Genomic DNA, 21,195 nt, shown 5'->3' on the forward strand with positions numbered 1-21,195 from the left:
TGCAACCGATTCTAGGATTAAGTTCCTGTGAGAAACTAAGCTTGCTAAAGAAAGTTTTTATGGTGACATCACAAGTAGAAGATGACTGCAAATCGATGTTTACAGAATACAGAGACTTGTTTGAAGGTCTAGGTTGTTTGCCTGGAGAGCATAAAATAAATATAGACACGCAAGTTTCTTCAGTGATAAACCCCTGTAGAAAAGTGCCGTTTGCGCTGAGAGAAAAACTGAAACAAGAGTTAAATCGCATGGAAGCCTTGGGTGTTATACAGAAAGTTGATGAGCCTACTGAATGGGTAAGCTCCTTAGTAATTGTTGAAAAGAAAAATGGACAACTCCGAATATGTCTAGACCCCAGAGATTTAGACAAAGCTATTAAACGAGAACATTTCAAACTACCAACCAGAGATGAAATCCTGTCGGAATTTGCAAGAGCAAAATGGTTCAGTAAATTGGAAGCGTCTTCAGGATTCTGGCAAATGAAGCTAGATGAGGCCAGCTCAAAGCTTTGTACATTTAATACACCAGAAGGTCGATACAGATTTCTTCGACTACCATATGGAATATTGTCTGCTCCAGAAGTATATCACAAAAAGATACACATGATTTTTGAACATATTCCAGGTGTTGAAACAATGATGGATGACATTATTGTCTGGGGATCTACAAAGGAAGAACATGTTTCTAGATTGAGACAAGTAATGGAACTTGTCAAGAAAGTGAATCTAAAGCTAAACAAGGACAAATGTGAATTTGGCAAGAATACACTTACCTTTATGGGCGACGTGGTCTCGGATCAAGGTGTAAAACCAGACCCAAGGAAAATATCAGCCATAGTGAACATGGAACATCCTAACAACAAAGACGACGTCAGAAGATTCCTAGGAATGATTACTTACTTAGGAAAGTATTTCTCAACTCTCTGAACAAACAGCCTCTCTTGGATGGTTGTTGGACAAAGATAACGAGTGGATGTGGTCACATGAACAAGAAGAAAGTTGGCAAAACTTGAACAGATCATTACAGAGCAACCAGTGCTAAAATTCTTTGATCCTGCGAAAAGAATAAGAATTTCAGCAGATGCTTCGCAATTTGGCCTAGGCTCAGTGCTGTTACAAGAACATGAGGATACATGGCAACCAGTAATCTATGCATCAAGAGCACTGACAAGTGCTGAAACAAGGTATGCTCAGATAGAAAAAGAACTTCTAGCGATCACATATGCATGTGAGCGATTTCATCAGTTTGTGTATGGTCAAACATTTACAGTGGAAACTGACCACAAGCCATTGATAGCTATCATGACTAAATCATTACATGACTGTCCCATGAGAATTCAACGAATGCTTATCAGACTACAGAAATATGATGTACACTTGCTGTACTGTCCCGGCAAATACATGTACATTGCTGATACACTTTCTCGTGCTGTAGACAAAAGTGAAGTTTCCAAAAGTCTGATGGATGAAGAGATAGAAGCCTATGTTAATTTGATCATAGCTTCTCTACCAGTGTCTCTTGAAAGACAAGAACAGATTAGGAAAGAAACTGAGACAGATGACACTATGAAAGTGTTGAAAGATATCATTCTGAAAGGTTGGCCAGCAGAAAAACATGCGTGCCCGCTATCTGTTCATGATTATTGGATGTACCGCAGTGACCTTACAGTTGTCGATGGTATTATTTACAAAGGCAATAGGTTTGTCATACCTGCACGACTAAGAAAAACTATGCTGTGCAAGATACATGAAGGCCACTTAGGAGAAGAAAAATGTAAGCGGAGAGCGCGTGAAGTTATGTATTGGCCAAGAATGAACCAAGACATAGCACAGACTACAGCTACATGTGAATTATGTCTTACAACAAGTCGAGCCACTGAGTCCTCACGCAGTGCCAGAGAGACCGTACCAGAAAGTTGGCGCAGATTTGTTTGATTGTAATGGGAAAACGTACATTGTCGTGACTGATTATTACTCTAACTACCCTGAGGTGAAGACACTACATACAACTACTAGTAAAGCCATAATCAATTGCATGAAGTCAATCTTTGCAAGGCATGATGTTCCTTTGGAAGTGTTCACCGACAATGGTCCTCAGTTTTCCAGTGCTGAATTTAGACAATTTGCTGATGAGTGGGAATTTGTCCATACTACGTCAAGTCCCCACTATCCACGCTCAAATGGGTTGGTGGAAAGTTCAGTAAAAACTGTAAAGAGTCTCATGAAAAAAGCTCAAGAAGGTAAAGAAGATTTCTACAAAAGTCTTTTAATCTACCGCAGTACACCTTTACAGAATGGACTTTCTCCTGCACAAATGCTGATGGGAAGGAGGATTAGAGCAAATCTTCCGATACATGATGAACTGCTTAATACACATAACTCAGCGTCGTTCAGACTGAGTAAGGAACGTCAACAGGCGAAACAGAAACTGTTCCATGACAGGCGAGGAAAAAGCTTATCTGATCTAAAATCGGGTGACCAAGTCCGTCTCAGAGATCACGAGAAAGGTATTTGGGTACAGAAAGGTATTGTGCAAGCACAAGTAGCACCAAGATCTTACACTATACGTACAGAGCATGGAACAGATTTAAGATTTAAGTTCTCAACCTAAACATAATGAAGACAACATGACTGAAGAATACCCATCATCTGACATGTATGATGATCCTGATAATGGTGAACAAACCACGATTCTAGAAAGGTCCAACATGGTCGATGAAACACAGACTGTGTATGAAAGACCCAAAAGGGAAATACGCAGACCTGAGAGACTCATTGAAACGTGTTAGATGATGTTCTTAATATGACGTTGTTAATTGTTGCATTGAAGCGGACAGGGCTTATCTTTAAAGAAAAGAGGATGTGATGTTAGTGTATTAGAATGCTTAATATTTGTAGACACTCCCTTACTAATGTTTGTAAGCCTGTATCTTCAGTGACGGTCTCTGGGACCAGGGGAATGCTGGGAAGTGGGTTGTCCAGTGTGCAGTGTGCCTGGAGTTGGAGGAAATAAACAGCACAGCAGTGAACTCACATGTCTCTGTGTCCTGATGACTGGGTTTACAAACGTATGAACAAAACACACCCCATTAGACTAATATACAGTACTGCGCTGCTCTTACACCACATTACACCGATATACAGTACTGCACTGTGCTTACACCCCATTACACTGATATACAGTACTACTTTGCTCTTACACCCCAGTACACTGATATACAGTACTGTGCTGCTCTTACACCCCATTACACTGATATACAGTACTGTACTGCTCTTACACCCCATTACACTGATATACAGTACTGCACTGCTCTTACACCCCATTACACCGATATACAGTACTGCACTGTGCTTACACCCCATTACACTGATATACAGTACTGTGCTGCTCTTACACCCCATTACACTGATATACAGTACTGCGCTGCTCATACACCCCATTACACTGATATACAGTACTGCGCTGCTCTTAACCCCATTACATTGATATATAGTACTGCCCTGCTCTTACACCCCATTACACTGATATACAGTTCTACACTGCTCTTACACCCCATTACACTGATATACAGTACTTCACTGTGCTTACACCCCATTACACTGATATACAGTACTGCACTATTCTTACAGCCCATTACACTGATATACAGTACTACACTGCTCTTACACCGCATTACACTGATATACAGTACTACACTGCTATTACACCCCATTACACTGATATACAGTACTACACTGCTCTTACACCGCATTACACTGATATACAGTACTGCACTGCACTTACACCCCATTACACTGATATACAGTACTGCACTGCTCTTACACCCCATTACACTGATATACAGTACTGCACTGCTCTTACAGCCCATTACACTGATATACAGTACTGCACTGCTCTTAGACCCCATTACACTGATATACAGTACTGCACTGTGCTTACACCCCATTACACTGATATACAGTACTGCACTGCACTTACACCCCATTACACTGATATACAGTACTGCACTGCTCTTACACCCCATTACACTGATATACAGTACTGCACTGCTCTTACAGCCCATTACACTGATGTGCAGTACTACACTGCTATTACACCCCATTACACTGATATACAGTACTGCGCTGCTCTTACACCCCATTACACTGATATACAGTACTGCACTGTGCTTACACCCCATTACACTGATGTACAGTACTACACTGCTCTTACACCCCTTTACACTGATATACATTATTGTGCTGCTCTTAACCCCATTACACTGGTATATAGTACTGCACTGTGCTTACACCCCATTACACTTATATACAGTACTACACTGCTCTTACACCCCATTACACTGATATACAGTAATGTGCTGCTCTTACACCCCATTGCACTGATATACAGCACTGTGCTGCTCTTAGACCCCATTACAGAGATACAGTACAGTACTACACAGCTCTAAGTTATACTCTGACACTCAGTTAAGGTGTGAGCTTTGCACCTTGGGGGTAATTCAGACCTGATCACTAGGCAGCGATTTTTGCAGCCTTACGATCAGATAGTCGCCACCTACAGGAGGAGTGTATTTTAGCTGTGCAAATGTGCGATTGCGTGTGTAGCAGAGCTGCACAAACTGATTTTGTGCAGTCTCTGCACAGTCCAGGACTTACTCAGCCGCTGCGCTCACATCAGGCTGATCGGGGCCGGATTTAACGACAGACACCCGCCCTGCAAACGCTTGGTTCCGCCTGCATTTTTCCAGACACTCCCTGAAAACGGTCAGTTGCCACCCACAAATGCCCTCTTCCTGTCAATCTCCTTGCGAATGCCCGTGCGAATGGATCCTTCGCACAAACCTGTAGCTGACCGGCGATCCACTTTGCAGCCATCCGCAGTTCAGATCTGTTCGCCCGCTGTGCGAAAATGCACAACAGCAATCAGGGCCAATATTTACAAAAAAATCGAGTTTGCCCGATTTGAGTTTTGTTTTCTAAGTCCCAATCCGGGAATTCACTAAGCACCAATCTCGGCAGTGTTTGGACTATTCGTAATGGTTTGAATGACATCGGTGAGGTTACTTTCGGTCAACCGCTGACCGCAAAGTTCCCACCATTGGCTACAATGGAGCGCATAGGCGCTACATTGTATCACTGCCGTGTGCTGCCTGACAGACACTACAGGAGCACACAGCCAATCAGGAGGGTGCCACGACGTGTCGTTCCCTGATTGGCTGAAGGGACCCTCTTTGACAGGAGTCAGGGGCGGTCCTGGCAGTCGGGAAAAGGGGTCCCATGTGTAAACATTGGACCCCTTTCAGTGCGTGGTCGGGTTTCCGTTTTATTTTTTTGCCAACTACGTGGATTATTCAAAGGTCGGATTCTTCACTGGATTATGTGAGTATAATTTTTTTCACAGGTACCCCAAGGATTCTACATGGAGAAGAGGGCCGAGCCTCGTGGGAACATAGGTAAGTATGTGTGTATGTTGGTGTGCATGTATGTAATAAAGTTGTATTGTCACAGTGTGTGTGTGTCCTGTTTTTATTGGGGTATTTTTTTAGTAGTAGTACTACAGGTACCAGTGGGCCCGGTTTTCCACCGCATGCTGGTACTTGTGGTTCTCCAAGTACCAGCTTGCGGGAGAGGCTTGCTGGGACTTGTAGTACTGCTACTAAAAACAATATTCACAATTTCACACAAGGCTATCAGCCCCCCATCCGCCGCCCTTGGATGGGGGGGACAGCCTCGGGCTTCACCCTTGGGTGGCTGGAGGGGGGGGACCCCTTGATTGAAGGGGTCCCCACTCCTCCAGGGTACCCCGGCCAGGGGTGACTAGTTGGGGTTTTAATGGCATGGCCGCAGGGACCGATATCAAAGTGTCCCCCGGCTGTGGCATTATCTCCCCAGCTAGTGGAGCCCGGTGCTGGATTCAGAAATACGGGGGACCCCTACGCTTTTTGTCCCCTGTATTTTTGGAACCAGGACCAGGCGCAGAGCCCGGTGCTGGTTGATTAAATATGGGGGAACCCCTGTAATTTTTTTCACCATATTTTTTTCAACCAGGACCGGCTCAAAGAGCCAGAGGCTGGTTGTGCTTAGGAGGGGGGACCCCACGCAATGTTTTCCAGATTTTTTAAGACTTTAATCAACTTTTTAAGGGACACAATGAAGCCCTGCACGGATCTCACAGATCCGGCCGGGATTCCTTGTGTTTTTTCAGGCAGTGTTTTACTCATCGCTCCCGTAAAACACTGCCTGATATTACGAATCACATCGACATCGGAAAAAACGATTGTGCAAAACTCGGCAGCTTAGTGAATGATCGTATCAGGATTCAAAAGTTGCAGTAAAATGCACCCGATACCATTTGAGTTCAAACACCCTTCAAAACGGCCAAAACACGAATCTTTGTAAATATACCCCCAGGTCTGAATTACCCACCTCGTTACTGTCACATATTTATAACCCAATTAATGTGCAGCCATACTAAACCATCACTGATATAACAATGTAATAAATGTATACTGCATTATGGTGGTTATTCAGTACGGATTGCAAATTCTGCTAACAAACAGAATTTGCAATCCGTTCTTTTGCATGCTGAGGGCCGCCCATCACAGGGCAAGGCTACCCAGTATGTAAATGGCGGCCACAAACAGCGACCGCAATTTACATTGTGGTTGCAACAATTGTGGATGACCCCTTGCAGCTGCAGCTAGGCTGCTTATGCAAGTGGTCAGCTGGCATTTTTCCAGTCAATGCAGCTGCCCCAAAAACACCACCACCCCGTACCGTTTTCTCTGTGCTACCCCCACAATGCTCCATCACTGCCCCCCATCCGCCCCACAAACATCTCTGCCTGTCAATCAGGCAGAGGGATTTGTACCCGCTGTAACCCAAGCGCATTTGGCGGCCACACATGCGCAGGATGATACCTACGTGTACGCACCGCTGCTGAGGATGGGGTTATTGCGGTCGCATTGCTTAGCAATGTGACCTGAATAACCCCTCTATCCTGCCGATTATATTACTGAAATGACTGACATCAGGGCTCGCGCAACGCGCTCCGCAGAGCGGGGACCTATGTTAGCTTGGTGGTGCACAGATGGGGGCTGGAGACTGGTGGCAGATCCAGCTTACTGATTCTGCAGCACACACCACCTCCTGGGCCTGAGGCAGGGAAGAAGCCAACCCGGCAGAGTGCAGCATCATGGTGATGTGTATCTTCATGGCTCTCAGCGATTTCTGAGGTTGTGCAGATCAACAAGTGCATGTCTTAGTTTCAAGGGGAGCAGGGGCAAATGCAGGATTTGTATGGGGGGACAATTTCCTATGCAGAAGCACCTGGAGACCTTCAGGGGAACACTTCTGCATAACACTGGTGACTCACACTGGGTGACTGCGCTGTGGTGAATGTCCTGTTATGCTGACTTGTGCACTAGACAGTGCCCACTGCCTGATGCTCCGAGGCTTCAGAGAGGAGGAGGCACAAGACTGGACTGGGGAACTACTGCTGTTGGGTATACACAGCAACTCCCATTTGGCCATCTCTTCCTATGCAATGCATTGTCAGCAGAGCTCTCTGTATGTGGAGCTACAAGCTGGCGCACGTGTGCAGTAGCTATGATCGCGGCTGCAGTAGTCAGTGCAGGGATGGACACACAAATGTCTCCATCTCAAAAAAATAATGGTCTGTCAGGGTGGTTTCTGGGTATGGAGAAACACCCCTATGTGTGCCACTGGGGACAACTCGATGATCATCACAGTCAGTAACCAGTAGCCTGTGCTTTATTTGTAGAAACTCCACGACTACTGTGGGCATAATGTGTATAAGGAGCACTACTACTGTGGGTATTATGTGTATAAGCATCACTACCACTGTGGGCATTATGTGTATAAGGGGAACTACTGTGGGAATTGTGCATTAGGGTCACTACTGTGTGGCATAATGTGTTTAAGGGGCACTACTGTGGTGTAATGTGTATAAGGGGTACTACTGTGTGACACAATGCGAATAAGGAGCACTACTGTGTGGCATAATGTGTATAAGAAGCACTACTGTGGGCATTGTGCATTAGGGGCACTTCTGTTTAGCATAACATGTATAAGGGGCACTACTATGGCATAACGTACTACTGTTTGGCATAATGTGTATAAAGTGCACTACTGTGTGGTGTTACATGTATAAGGGGCACTACTGTGTGGCATAATGTATATAAGAGGCATTACTGTTGCATAACATGTATAAGGGGTACTACTGTGTGGCATAACGTGAATTGGGGGCACTACTGTGTGATGTCATGTAAATAAGGAACACTACTGTGGTGTTATATGAATCAGGGGCTCTATGTGCGGTGCAATGTGAATAAGATTGTGCTATTGTGTGGCATTATTTGAATTGGGGGTACTATTGGGTGGCCACACCACTTCCTTGTGAGGCCACATGATAATAAAATATATGCAGAGCGCTTGATTGTGTTAAAAATATGTGTAATGGCATATGTTATTTAGAAATATTGTGTGTGAGAAAAGTGATTTGAATGTAATACCTGTAAAGGACACATCCCTTTATTGCAGCGCAAATTTGTGATGACTTCTAATGAGAATGATAAAGAAACCTTTACGTTTGTTCCAGTATACAGAACTGAGAGTTGGTGTACACCTTGCTTTGACTTCCCATGAAGTAAAAAGATACAGATGGAGCTGCATTCATCTAGTGCAGCTCCATCGCATACGAGCTCTCCTGGCGTGACTAGGCGATCCGTATGCCTAGTCACGCCAGGAGCGCACAGAGACGCTCCCATTCTAGTGAATCGGGCACGTGCATGTCACGGATGCACACACGCCCCAGACGCGGCGATAGGCGCGCCCGGTGGGAGTACCCAGGCACAGACGGAGCCACGATTGGCGTGGCTCCATCTGTACCTTTATGTGCATGCTGTATAACTACAAATTGTGAGTTTAGGCACACTATGTGTTTTCTTACACCTTAAAGATACCTTTATGTACATTTTCCATCCTATTACTCTGTGAGTGTGATACGTTATCTTTGATTCTGCTTAAAAAAGCAGGGCCACCATCAGGGGGGGACCTGAAGGTCAAGAGTCCCAGACTTAGAAGGGGCCCGACCCTGTCTCCTACTGTACCTCCGATACTCAGAAGCCAACTGCACGCAGGCTTTTACCCATGCCCTCATGCACCCATTCTCCTGGGTACACTTGAGGTATGTAACCTATTTAACAAGGAGAAAGCAGTAATTAAGCTAGAGGAGCTGATAAAGCGACGGCGGAAGATGCTGGGTGCAGCCATCAATTCTGCTCAGAAAGCAACATTCTCCCTGTGCCCAGGCAGGAGGTGGTAACCACCGACCAAACAACCATCCATCCTCAGTCACAGTAATGCCCTGGCATGGCTCTTTACCGGGAAATGGCGTCAGCTATGTTCTTGCTCCTGAGCAGCAGTCTCGGGTGCTCCATACATGGTGGTGAGGAGCGGGGCTGGGAATTGGCGGAAGCCGGGGATACCCCATGTCTCTGCTGTATCTGCCCACTTCCTTCCTGAGAGAACTGCCTGCTACAGGTATGTAGTCTTTATTGTCTTATGGTACCAGGAAACATGTCTGTTATGGGTACTGTAATGCAGTCCTTATGTGATATTATATATAGCCCTATACTGTAGATATTACATAGACTGTGTGTGAGGAGTCGGGTCCTGGGTGTCTCTCGTGCTGGTACATACATAGTGGTAGACAGAGACAGCCCATGTGGTGTGAGGGCTGGAGCAAACATAGCATGCTTCGTCCAGAGAGCCCCGGCCTGTGCAGTCCGTGAATTCACCAGGGCTGGGAAATTGGGGGAGCCAGGGATGCCCACTGTCTCTGCTGCCCAGGTATCCGCCCCATGGTGCTACTGCCCTATATCCTCCCCACCATTACTACCCGCCAAGGCGGAGATGGAGCGTTGCAGAGGCTTCCAATTGTGGGGCGTGGGCATGATTTGGGCAGCTGTGTGACGTTACACGCAGTCGCTCTGATCAAAAAGATGGCTACAGGTTTCCTGCCGTCACAGCCAGGCTGCGCCGGCAGGAGCCACCCACGATTTCAGCGATCACGGTGGGTGGTGACCTGCATGCTGGGCGGCATTGCACTGCGATGGGGGGCCCCCAGCATGCAATGGGGGGCCCCCAGCATTCTGTTTAGCAGAATTTACAATCCTTAGTGAATAGAGTCCAATATGCAGATTTTTACCTCTCACACATTACCTGCCCTTCTCAGGCATTACACAGCATTCAGCTCAGCCAATCAGCTGCAAATCCCACCATTTATCTTCCCCAAAATAATTACCTGCTGTCATTCCATCAATACTTGGACGGACGTCATGAATGCTGCAAAATGAAATGAAACTAATATATTTACTATACACTGATAATAAATAACGCTAAAAATTAAGAGAATTTATTCTTCATCTACCCTGACAGCATACTGTAATAGAAATGAATATTACCTGCTGTGCTCTGATCATGCATTGCACTACAAATCACTATTTTCTCATACACCAAAAGAATCGATCTAGACAGTGGTGGAATTCAGGTGCAAAATATTCTCTGGGCTCCCTCCCTTCTAGGTCCATGTATTTGCCAATCTGGCCCCCTTTAACCAAATAATAATCTGCGTCCCCTTTAAACTTTAAACTAGAGGCAGACGGTGAGGAGCAGAAGGTGATAGGAAGAGGCAGATGGTGACGGGGAGAGGCAGAGAGTGAGAGACAGAGGGTGACAGGGAGAGGCAAGGAGATGTGTAGAGGGTGACGGTCAGAGGAAGAAGGTGATGGACAGAGACAGGGAATGATGATCAGAGGGTGAAAGGTAGAGGGTGATGTTGAGATGCAGAGGGTGATAGGCAGAAGGTATTGTGGAGAGTCAAAGGGTGTTATGCAGAGTTTGCCAGCAAGAGGCAGTGGTTGATGGATGATACTTTTGCAATAAGAGACAGTAATATCCCATTTGATAGTAGGACAGAGATCTTATGAGGCCACCCTAAAGTACAATATTGCAAACCCTATCCCTCAACTTATTTAGTATCTTTTCTTCTGATTCTCTATTGTTATTATTATTATTTTTTCATTTATATGGCACCACAAGGGTTCCACAGCGCCTAACAAAGCACATAAACAATGTGTAAGACTATAAAACAATGACTTACAGTACAAGACAATGTAGGACATGTACATGGTATATAAATATAGCTACACCAGGGGAGAGGACACTGACATAATTATCGGAATGACAGAAATCGAGGGTTAGGTGGGAGTAAATAGTTTAAAATAGTCTAAAAGAGGGAAAGCACATGAGGGGAGAGGGCCCTGCTTGTGAGAGCTTACATTCTAATGGGAGGGGCAGACAGACAGGGGTGACACAGATGGTGTAGACAGTGAACATGTGACAGAGGGTTAGGATGAGAAAAGGCTGGGTTTGATGGAGACGTGGGTCTTAAGAGGTAGAGAATTCCAGTGGTAGGGAATGGGAGGAAGTAATCAGTTGGCAGGAGAGGTGGCATGTATATGTGTAGTGAAGAGGGCGGGTAGCAGTGTACAGGGAGATAAGGTCAGATATGTAAATGGGGAATGGGTGAGGGCTTTTGCAAGTGAGTGTTAAAAGCTTTAATTGGATTCGGAAGGGGAAGGGGAGCCAGTGAAAGGCTTGTAAGAGAGGGAAAGTAGAGGTAGCACACTTGGAGAGAAAGATGAGCCAGACAGCAGCATTGAGGAATGATGGGTAGGAGTGTTAAGGAAGAGAAGGTCAGATTTGTAAATGGGAGAGAAATGGGTAAGGGCTTTGTAAGTGAGTGTGAGAAGCTAGAATTGGATTCGGGGGGGAAATGGGAGCCAGTGCTCGAGTTGCAAGAGAAGGGAGATGGATGTAGTACTTTTGGAGAGGAAGATGAGCCAGGCAGCAGTACTGAGGATAGATTGGAGTGGAGAGAGGTTTTTTTTCCCAGGGAGGCCAGATAGCAGGAGATTACAGTAGTCCAATCTGGAGATAACCAGTGAATGGATGAGGGTTTTAATAGCATCCAGGGTGGGAAAGGGTCTGATCCTGAAAATATTTTTGAGATGGAAATGGCAGGACTGCAAGAGGTATTGAATGTGTGGTTTGAAGGAGAGGGAGTAATTAAGGATAACTCCACAAAATCGTAATTGAGGGCTAGAGGGGATAGTTGTGCTGTCAATAGATAGTGAAATTGTAGGAGGTGAGGTTATGTAGGAGGGTGGAAAGATGATCAGCTCAGTCTCAGACATCTTAAGTTTAAGAAAGAACTGGGACACCCAAGAAAAGATAGCAGAGACTGCTGGAAATACGAGTGAGGAAAGAGGGGGAGAGGTCAGGGGTGGAAAGGTAGATGTGAGTATCATCACCACAGAGAGTATACTGGAAGTTGAAAGAGCGAATGAGCTCACCTAGGGGCATATTCATGAATCAGTGAAAAGAGTGGAGAAGTGAGCCAGTGGAGAAGTTGCCCATGGCAACCAATCAGCTGCTATGTATAATTTTATAGAATGCACTTGATAAATGTTACTCCAAAGCTGATTGGTTACCATGGGCAACTTCTTCACAGGCTTACTTTTTCACTATCTTCACTGCTTCATGAATAGACCTCCTAAAGAGGACGTATATAGAGATAAAAAGTATGTCACTGACCTAGGTTGGGGGTGCTGTGAACTCGGGGGCCCTCCCGATGGTAGGGGAGAGGAACCACAGCTGGGTCGGTACAGGGATGGCTTGATATAGGCTTTCCTCATACAGGACTCTGACAGTAAAGCTTGGTGAAAATATTAAAGGACTTAATTGCAGGAAGAGAGCAACACAATGTCACATAACAGAGAAGGAGCGTATGGAGAAATGTCCAGGAAGTACTTGTGAGTGAAGGCAGAAGACACTGGTGACTGAAGAACTTGAGAGCGGTGGTTAAAAGACACTGATGATTTGAAGAACTTGAGAGCGGTGGCTAAGACCCCGATAACTTGAAAAACTTGAGAGCAGTGGTTAAAGACACTGATGATTTGAAGAACTTGAGAGCAGTGGTTAAAGACACTGATGATTTGAAGAACTTGAGAGCGGTGGTTAAAGACACTGATGACTTGAAGAACTTGAGAGCGGTGGCCAAAGACACTGATGATTTGAAGAACTTGTGAGCGGTGGTTAAAGACACTGATGATTTGAAGAACTTGAGAGCGATGGTTAAAGACACTGATGATTTGAAGAACTTGTGAGCGGTAGCTAAAGACACTGAGGATTTGTATAACTGAAGAGCGAGGGTTAAAGACACTGAGGACTTGTATAACTTGAGAGCGAGGGTTAAAGACACTGAGGACTTGTATAACTTGAGAGCGACGTTTAACCTGCAGCCCACGCTGACTCCAAGAAGCACTGGTGACTAGAGCGCAGTGGAACCCAGCAGCGGATGGGAACGCTGGAAGCTGTGCAACAACTGACACCTGGAAATGCCGGAGACACTGGGGTATGCTGCAGAGAGATCCGCCGAGGACAGAAGCACTGGCATCCACTTCAGGAGAAAAGACGATACTCTGCCTTTGAATCTCCCGCCTCCGCTGGATTGGCGGAACAGTCTGATGACGTCACCTGCTCCCCGCCCACGTGATGCCGGGTGTCATGGCGGCGCCCCTGCCCCGGGGAACCGCCAGGGGCCGCGCCAGCCAGGCGCCGGAGCTCGTGGACCACCGAAGGCGGAGGCCGCAACACAGACCAGCAGGTACGCAGGGGTAAGCGCGGTGAACGCCACCTATGGCGTGTGACAAAGTAGATGTTCAAGAAAAAAACCTTGGGAGACACAATGTTAGTGGAAGTGGGGAAAGGTGGAGTCATGAGAGAAGACAGAGATGGAGAGGTCAGAGAGGTAGGATGACAGCCAGGAAAGGACAGTATCACGCAGACCAATGGAGCCAAGGACTTGTAGGAGGAGAGGGTGGACCACAGTGTCAAAAGCAGCAGAGAAGTCAAGGAGAATAAGCAGAGAGTAGTGGCCCTTGGATTTGGCAGCATAAAGATCATTGCATACTTTTGTGAGGGTAGTTTCAGTGGAGTGGAGAGGATGGAAGCCATACTTAAAGTAGGGAGTGGGAGGAAAAAAGGCAGTAAGGTAGTTGTAGACAATATGCTCAAAGAGTTTTGAGGCAAAAGGGAGAGAGATTGGACAGTAGTTGGAAAGTGTGTTAGGATCAAGGATAGGTTTTTTTTTAAGAATGGGGAGAGACAAGGAATGCTTGAAGGCAGAGGGGACAGATATCTGGTGAATTTGGAATGCCATTGTTGAGGAGTTCAACTGCGAGGGTGAATATTGATCGCTGGAGTGGAAGAAAGGGAGGCATTATATAGGGAAGTGGCTTGTTCAGGACAGGGGAAAGAGAAAATAGGGTAGAGAAGTAAGTCAAGCCGGGAGGATAAGGAAACAGGGTCAATGGCCTCAAGTCGAACTTAGTAATAGCAGCCTTAGGAGGCAGAGGTGGAGAAACAGAGAGGGATAAGTTAAAAGAGAGAAGGTGATGGTCTGATAGGTGAAATAGGGAGTTGGAGAAGTCAGAAATATCACAATATCGAGTGAAGACCAGATCAAGTTAGTGCCCATTCACATGGAAGGGTGAGGAGGTCTACTGGGAGAGACCAAGCAATGATGTGAGGTTAATGAGTTTAGAGGCAGAGGATTCTGAGGGACTGTCTGAAGACAGGAAGTGAGATAGCCAGGAAGCAAATTGATCGAGGAATTTGATGAGAATGCTGGGGGGACATAAATGACAGCTACTCGCATATAGCATGGATTTCAAATGTAGAGAATGTAAGGGAAGGTTCTGGGGATATGAGTTGGTAGGAGTTACCAGAGGATAGAAGGACCCCAACTCCACTACCAAGTCGATCCCCAGGCCAGGGGGTTTATGAGAATTTGTAGCCCCCAGCAGGGGGAGCAACAGGAGAAATGGTGTCAGAGAGGGAAACCCAGGTTTCTGTAATGGCTAGGATATTACCTAGATATACAGACGTAGCGTCAACAGGCGTGGTGTGCCTGCGGGGACACGTGCATACCGGCCGTTGCCTGGAACCCGGGACACTGCATCTCTTCCTGCAGCAGAGGCTGCTGGTCCCCGCCCGGCGCCTAGCAACAGGCAGACACCGAGCGCAATGCTCCCTGATCCCTGCCCAGCGCCTAGCAACAGGCTGATGCTGGGCGCTAGGGGCTGCCGGTCTCCTAGCAATGGGGACACCGGAGGCAGACGGCGTTCTCCGTTACCTAGCTCTCATTCATTACGTGCAGCTAGACAGGTGCACTGAATTAATTGTCATCCCAAGCAGGTTCCTGATTGGTGCTGCTCAAAATCCTTTTCCTGTGCACTCCCAATCTGCTAGTGATAGTTCCTGCTACATGTGAGAACCTGTCAGCCGTTGTGAACTCCTGAAATTTGGATATCTTGCCTTGTGCATTTTCCTTATTGGAACCAGCTCTCCTAGAATTCAGGTTTTTGTGTGGATCGCCACACAGATTCTTGTCTTCCACGTTTATTTCATTATTGTTGCCATCTTGTGCATTGTTGCATTTATGTTCAGTTAAGTTGCTTATATCACCCTGTGCATTGTTGCATTTACATATCATCTGTGTTCTATTGTTATACCACTCTGTGCATTGTTGCATTTCATATATTTTCAGTGTTTATTATATCACCCTGTGCATAGTTGCACTCACGTACATTCTATTATTTATCTCCATCTGTGTATTTAGTAACGTTATTAAGGTTGTGTTTAGTGAACGTTTCACTGTACTGCATTTACTCCTGCCCAGCCTCCAATAGTCACCTTGTCCTTGCATAAGACCTGCCGGCATATGAGTACGGGTTGGATCTAATTCACCCTGGAAAGGCGGCTTCTGTAGGTGAAGCCTAGCATCACAGGAGGCTAAAAGACTGTTGGGCAGAGGTAATTCCATGAGCATCACCAAGTACCACCTGGTAACCCTCATTTCTAAGTAGTCCGCGTAACATGTAGCCACGCTTATCGTGGCTACATCTGGGCGCCATGTGCACTCTCAGTGCTGATAGATGCATCCATGCCTGGCCTTGGCAGACTGCATCTACTGCTGCCCCATATACTTTAATGGGGTGCGGCACGACTAAGATGCGCACGCATGGCACCATGTGCGCATTGCGGCAAACAAGTTGAATTTGCACCTAAAAGTATCTACGATGAGTGTGGCTACATCTGTACATATAACTCTTGCCTTTCTGAGGCACTCTCATTGTGTGGGTTCCTACCGCACCTCCTGCACTGAAAAAAAGTATTTTTTCAACAGGAGGAGCGACTCGATCATACATAAAAAGCAGATACCCCTCGTTTCTCTCTCATTTCCCTCATCCCTGACCTATCTTACTGCACTCTCACCCACCTTTTCACTGTACGCAGTAGCACACAGTGGGGCAGTGAAATCAGGATGAAAGTCACGAGTCTACTTCTCATTCTCCTGACATTAGGGGTCTTTCCTCCAACTACTAATGAACCGTCATACACTCTCTGACATATGATTAACACCAGTTGTGCGCCTTTTGAATACTTAAGTTATTATTTCTACTTCATTAGGCACATACTATGCTGTATAATCAGTTGCCATGAATTTGTGTTGACCATATTTCCGCCTTTTAGATAGAAGTATTACCTTCTTTCTGTTTTATGTGACACAGTTTCCTTGGCCCCGTAAGCCACACTGTGGCGGCAAGGCAAAGTAAGCTGAAGCTCATTCAGCCTTCCGTCCGATGAACATTGTGACCGATGGTCGCGATGTTCATCTGAAATGCGATCGCATCGCAAATGCAGGGAAGGCAGCAATCAGATGACCAGAGACAGAGAAGCGCTCCACGTACTGATCACCAGCGGTAGCGGCGGTTTTGGCGGAGTCAGCAGTGGCATATGCACAGCACATACTCTGGGTATTTTTTGTGAGACGTGTGCAGAGAGGATTTGCAGGAACAGAGCTTTCTTGTAAGCTCTGTCCCTGCATGTGATAATTGCTACTGTACATCCCTGCAATGTATTCAATTATTGCATTGTGGATTGGGGCAATTTTATCACATCCTATCCGGATCTAAGGTACGGATTGTGATAAATTTGGCCCCTAAGAGAGAAGGACAGAAAGGGTCAGGACTTAGTCTAAGACTGAAGCAGTGAAAAAGTTTCTGAAGTTGCTAAAATGCTTCAGAAGGCCACTTTCTGGCAGGGAGGCCAATCCCGGGATCAGGATCAGCAGGATCACGGGATTTAGGCCCAAAAATGTTTGGGATTCAATCACGGGATTGGAAGCCCCAATTTCCGGGGATTGAGGGATCAGCGTTGAGCTCTGGACACTCAAACGCTGCCCAGCTCCCCCCTTCCGGCTCCCCCTGCGCAGCGTTACCTGTAACTGTGAGGTCATGCTGCGCGGCCAGCAGCCGCAGAGCCAGAAGGTATGGCGGTCTTTACTTGCTGCCTCCTCCCGGTTCCCCATGCATTCACCCGCCGCCTCCCCCTGCACTCATCCGCCGCCTCCTCCTCGCCCGGCTGTGCAGGTTTGTATGTTTATTTATGTCTGCAGGATGGGTGGGGAGAGGCGGGGCGTGGGGGACGGCCAGACAAAGTTGAAAGCCAATCCCGGGAATCTCGCGATCGACCATTTTTCAATCCCGATACCCGGGATAGAAAAAATGGCCCGGGATTGGCCTCCCTACTTGCTGGCGCTCTCTTCCAGTGGAGGAGGAGTTTCTTATAGGCTGATAGCAGGAAACCAGATGAGTCTGGGTAGCATTAAGCTGTACACTTTGAGGCTGGTTCAATACTGCAGAAATGTTTTTCTGCATCTACTTGTAACCTACAGGGTGTTGGATATGTACTACCTGTATAGACCTGTCCTGTATAGATGTTTTGGTACAATCTTACAACTTACAGATAAAGAGATCTGTCTTTTGTACAACATGATGAGATCATCAGGACATGCAGGAAAAGTGCCAAGATGCAAAGCTTGAACAGGTACTTCAAATCATAATTATAGCAGTGGCCAAGAAGTCCTGTAGGACATCCATGTGGCTGAAGACCAGACAATGAAAGAGTTTATCCTGTTTATCCTGTTTATGTTCGGGCAACTTCATTGACTCGGATAGATCCTGCAAAGGCTGGAAGCTGCGTGCCAGTTGTGACCATGGCCTGGGCAGAAAATGCTATGTCCAGATGTAGGCCTACTATTCCATCTGCAGTTGAAAACCTTGGCAAAGAAATGTAATAAAAACAGCAATGTTCTCCAGGAACTGCTGCAAGAAGTGATGGACTTTGCCCCCATAGGCAGGGCTGTATTAAAGGTTACATGGGCTTGGGGCTGAAATTGATCAAGGGCCTATTATGAGAAACAGAATAGGTGTGACCAGTACTTTGTGGGTGTGGCCAGTGAAAATGTTGGCTTGTACACTCCCCACGCTATCAACCCCAGTGTCTTCCAAAATGAGTAAAAATAGAAGAATTACATTATTTTGTAAGGAAAATAGAACTATATTTGTAATATAGTAGTTTGCAGTTGGGCAGATGGTTATCATCTTGCCATCAAGATAGGTTTATTTTTATGTGGAAGCCTGGAGCTGTAGTCCAAGTCAGTGGTTCTCAACCTCGGTCCTCAAGTTTCATGTTTTCCAGGTCACCTAGCAGTTGAACAGGTGTATTCAATACTCACTGACACATTATAAAAGACCCACAGGTGGAGCAAATTGTTTCACTTGCAATCCTGTGAGGAAACCTGGAAAACATGAACTATTGGGGGTACTTGAGGACCGAGGTTGAGAACCACTGGTCCAAGTCACCCTATTGTTAATCTGGCCCTGCCCACAGGTTATAGCCCCTATGTCATATTCGGTAGGCAGCTTTTCACTAATGAGGATAATCAGATACAGGCTGTCAGGACAGTGTCAAAGTCAGTAACCTGCCAACTGTCATATAGTAGGTCCACAAGACTCCTAAATTTCCTCTGTTAGTCGGGGTTTGAAAAGTATTATTTCAAGTACAGATGTAAATACGGTTTGCCTGTCTTAGCATCTTCTATTTATCTTCAAGACATACCAGGGGTAGCCAACACCAGTCCTCGAGAGCTACCAACAGTTCACTTTTTCCAGGTCTCCTCACAGAATCGCAAGTGAAGTAATTACTAGCTCCACTTGTGAATCTTTTAAAATGTGTCAGTGAGTAATGAATACACCTGTGCATCACCAGCTGTAGGTGGTCTGCAAAATGTGAACTGTTGGTAGCTCTCGAGGACGAGAGTTGGCTACCCCTGCATAGGCCAGACAAGGTGACATTGACTAAAGCATATATTGCTTTCACAAAAGTTCTATTGTGCCCAGAACAACAGATACTCTACATATGCACATGGGCCGAATTCATGTTTATATGCAAATGCAATTGTGATTCTCTAGGCTATTGAGCAGCTAATTTTAACAAGTGAAGTTGCGCCCAGGAATAAAAAGAGACGCCCACCGTAAACTTAATCGCAATTGCGTACATATTAGCAAACTATATGCAATTACAGAGAACATGGAACCTAAGGGTTGGTCTATGGCTACACAGACTAGCCACTCAGCCATCAGAAGATACAAAGCCCGAAAACGATGATATGCGTGCGTTTTCCCAACCACTGCCCTTAAACTCTCTGGTCCCACCTCCAAACAGGCATTTCCTGTCAATAACTGTGCAACAAACTCAGTGTGAGCGGGATCACAGCGGCACACTCACACATTGTGAATGCAGCACGTGCGCAGTTTGCCGTTAATCGCTCCATTGCGTGAACATCGGCCATAGCATACAAACAGGAATTAGGCCCAATGTCTTATAATATACCGTCATATATTTTGTGGTTAATGATGTCACTGGTGTCACATGATTCACATTGTTCAGTTTCATGGATCTTGGTGACTTCTAATAATCTATATATAATATGTATTACATAACAAGAGCTCACCTCAGTCGGTTTGAAGTTGGCTTAAATCCGGCAATTCCACAGGAGCTGGACGGGAGCCGGACGCTACCAGCAATGTCTGTTCCAATACCAAGAATTGAACCGCCACCTCCAATTAATGCCCCCTCCCCGCCGGAAGATCCTGACGCCCCCTTGGCTCTGTTATGGGGGTTTAGTGTGTATCCATATATCGGATTACTGGTTTCATGGCTAGTAGAAAGTTACAGAGAGTATTATGAATCAGTATATATAACAGTGGTTTCCAAATTCAGTTCTCAAGGCACCCTAAAAATCTAGGGAGGTAATTCAGATCTGATCGTAGATGTGCTAAATTTAGCACATCTACGATCAGTTACTCAGTCATGCAGGAGGATACCCAGCACAGGGCTAGTCCGCCCGCATGTCAGGCCCTGCCAAACCCCCCCCCACACACACACACACACGGCGATGCTTTTGCACCTGGCGAGTAGCTCCCTGCCAGCGCAAATCCACATAGGGATTCAGACTATGCACACTCCATGTAGGGATTCAGACTACGATCGGTGCTGCTGCAGCAATCCAGTCTGAATTAGCCCCTAGGTATTAAGTATATGCATGATTGAGTGCAGGTGACAATTAGTACTTCAGGTAATTTGATTTTACCATCTGTGCTAAAGCATGGCTATCTTTCAAACCTAGACAGTTATGGTGCCTTGAGGACGGAGTTTATGATCTACTGGTATTTAGCATTATAATAAAATCCAAACACAGAACATTTTCAAAAAGTATAATTTTTACAATTCAGTTTTCCATGTCTTCCAACTGCCCCGCCTTCAACAGGACAGTCCCGTCTTTCTAAGACTGTCCTGCTGCCCCATCCCCGGGCCACGGTGTCCCGCAGCAAGAAGGGGGGGGGGTTGAGGGGAGCACACACCGCTATGTGTAACCAACAGGAGAATAGATGCCATACATCTGTTCACAGTGTATCCAGGCTCTTCTGGCATCTATTCACAGTACCAGGAGAGTCTTGGGGTAGCCCAGCATCTTGGAGAGTGCTAGGCATGGCCCCACAGTGACGGGAACCGGGGTGCCACAAAGCTCTGCGCCCTTTCCCAGAGGCTCCGCCGCCTTTGCAGTCCTGCTCTACAAACAACCATTGTTGGGAGGTATGGTGCTGCCCATGTACAGACTGTTGATAACCAGTTTTCTCAT

General features: G+C 46.1%; 1 protein-coding gene across 1 annotated transcript in view; it reads right to left on the minus strand.

The window, feature by feature from the left end:
- Positions 1-21,195, minus strand: part of LOC134956695 (vitamin D3 hydroxylase-associated protein-like) — a 214,873-nt gene that overhangs the window by 85,084 nt on the left and 108,594 nt on the right. Inside the window, exons 5-6 of the mRNA XM_063938702.1 lie at positions 20,008-20,214; positions 10,327-10,367 (exon numbers count right to left, since the gene is read on the minus strand). Coding sequence (XP_063794772.1) covers positions 10,327-10,367; positions 20,008-20,214 — 248 coding nt within the window. The remainder of the gene's footprint in view (positions 1-10,326; positions 10,368-20,007; positions 20,215-21,195) is intronic.

The sequence above is a fragment of the Pseudophryne corroboree genome, chromosome 9 (genome assembly GCF_028390025.1).
Source record: "Pseudophryne corroboree isolate aPseCor3 chromosome 9, aPseCor3.hap2, whole genome shotgun sequence".
NCBI lineage: Eukaryota > Metazoa > Chordata > Amphibia > Anura > Myobatrachidae > Pseudophryne > Pseudophryne corroboree.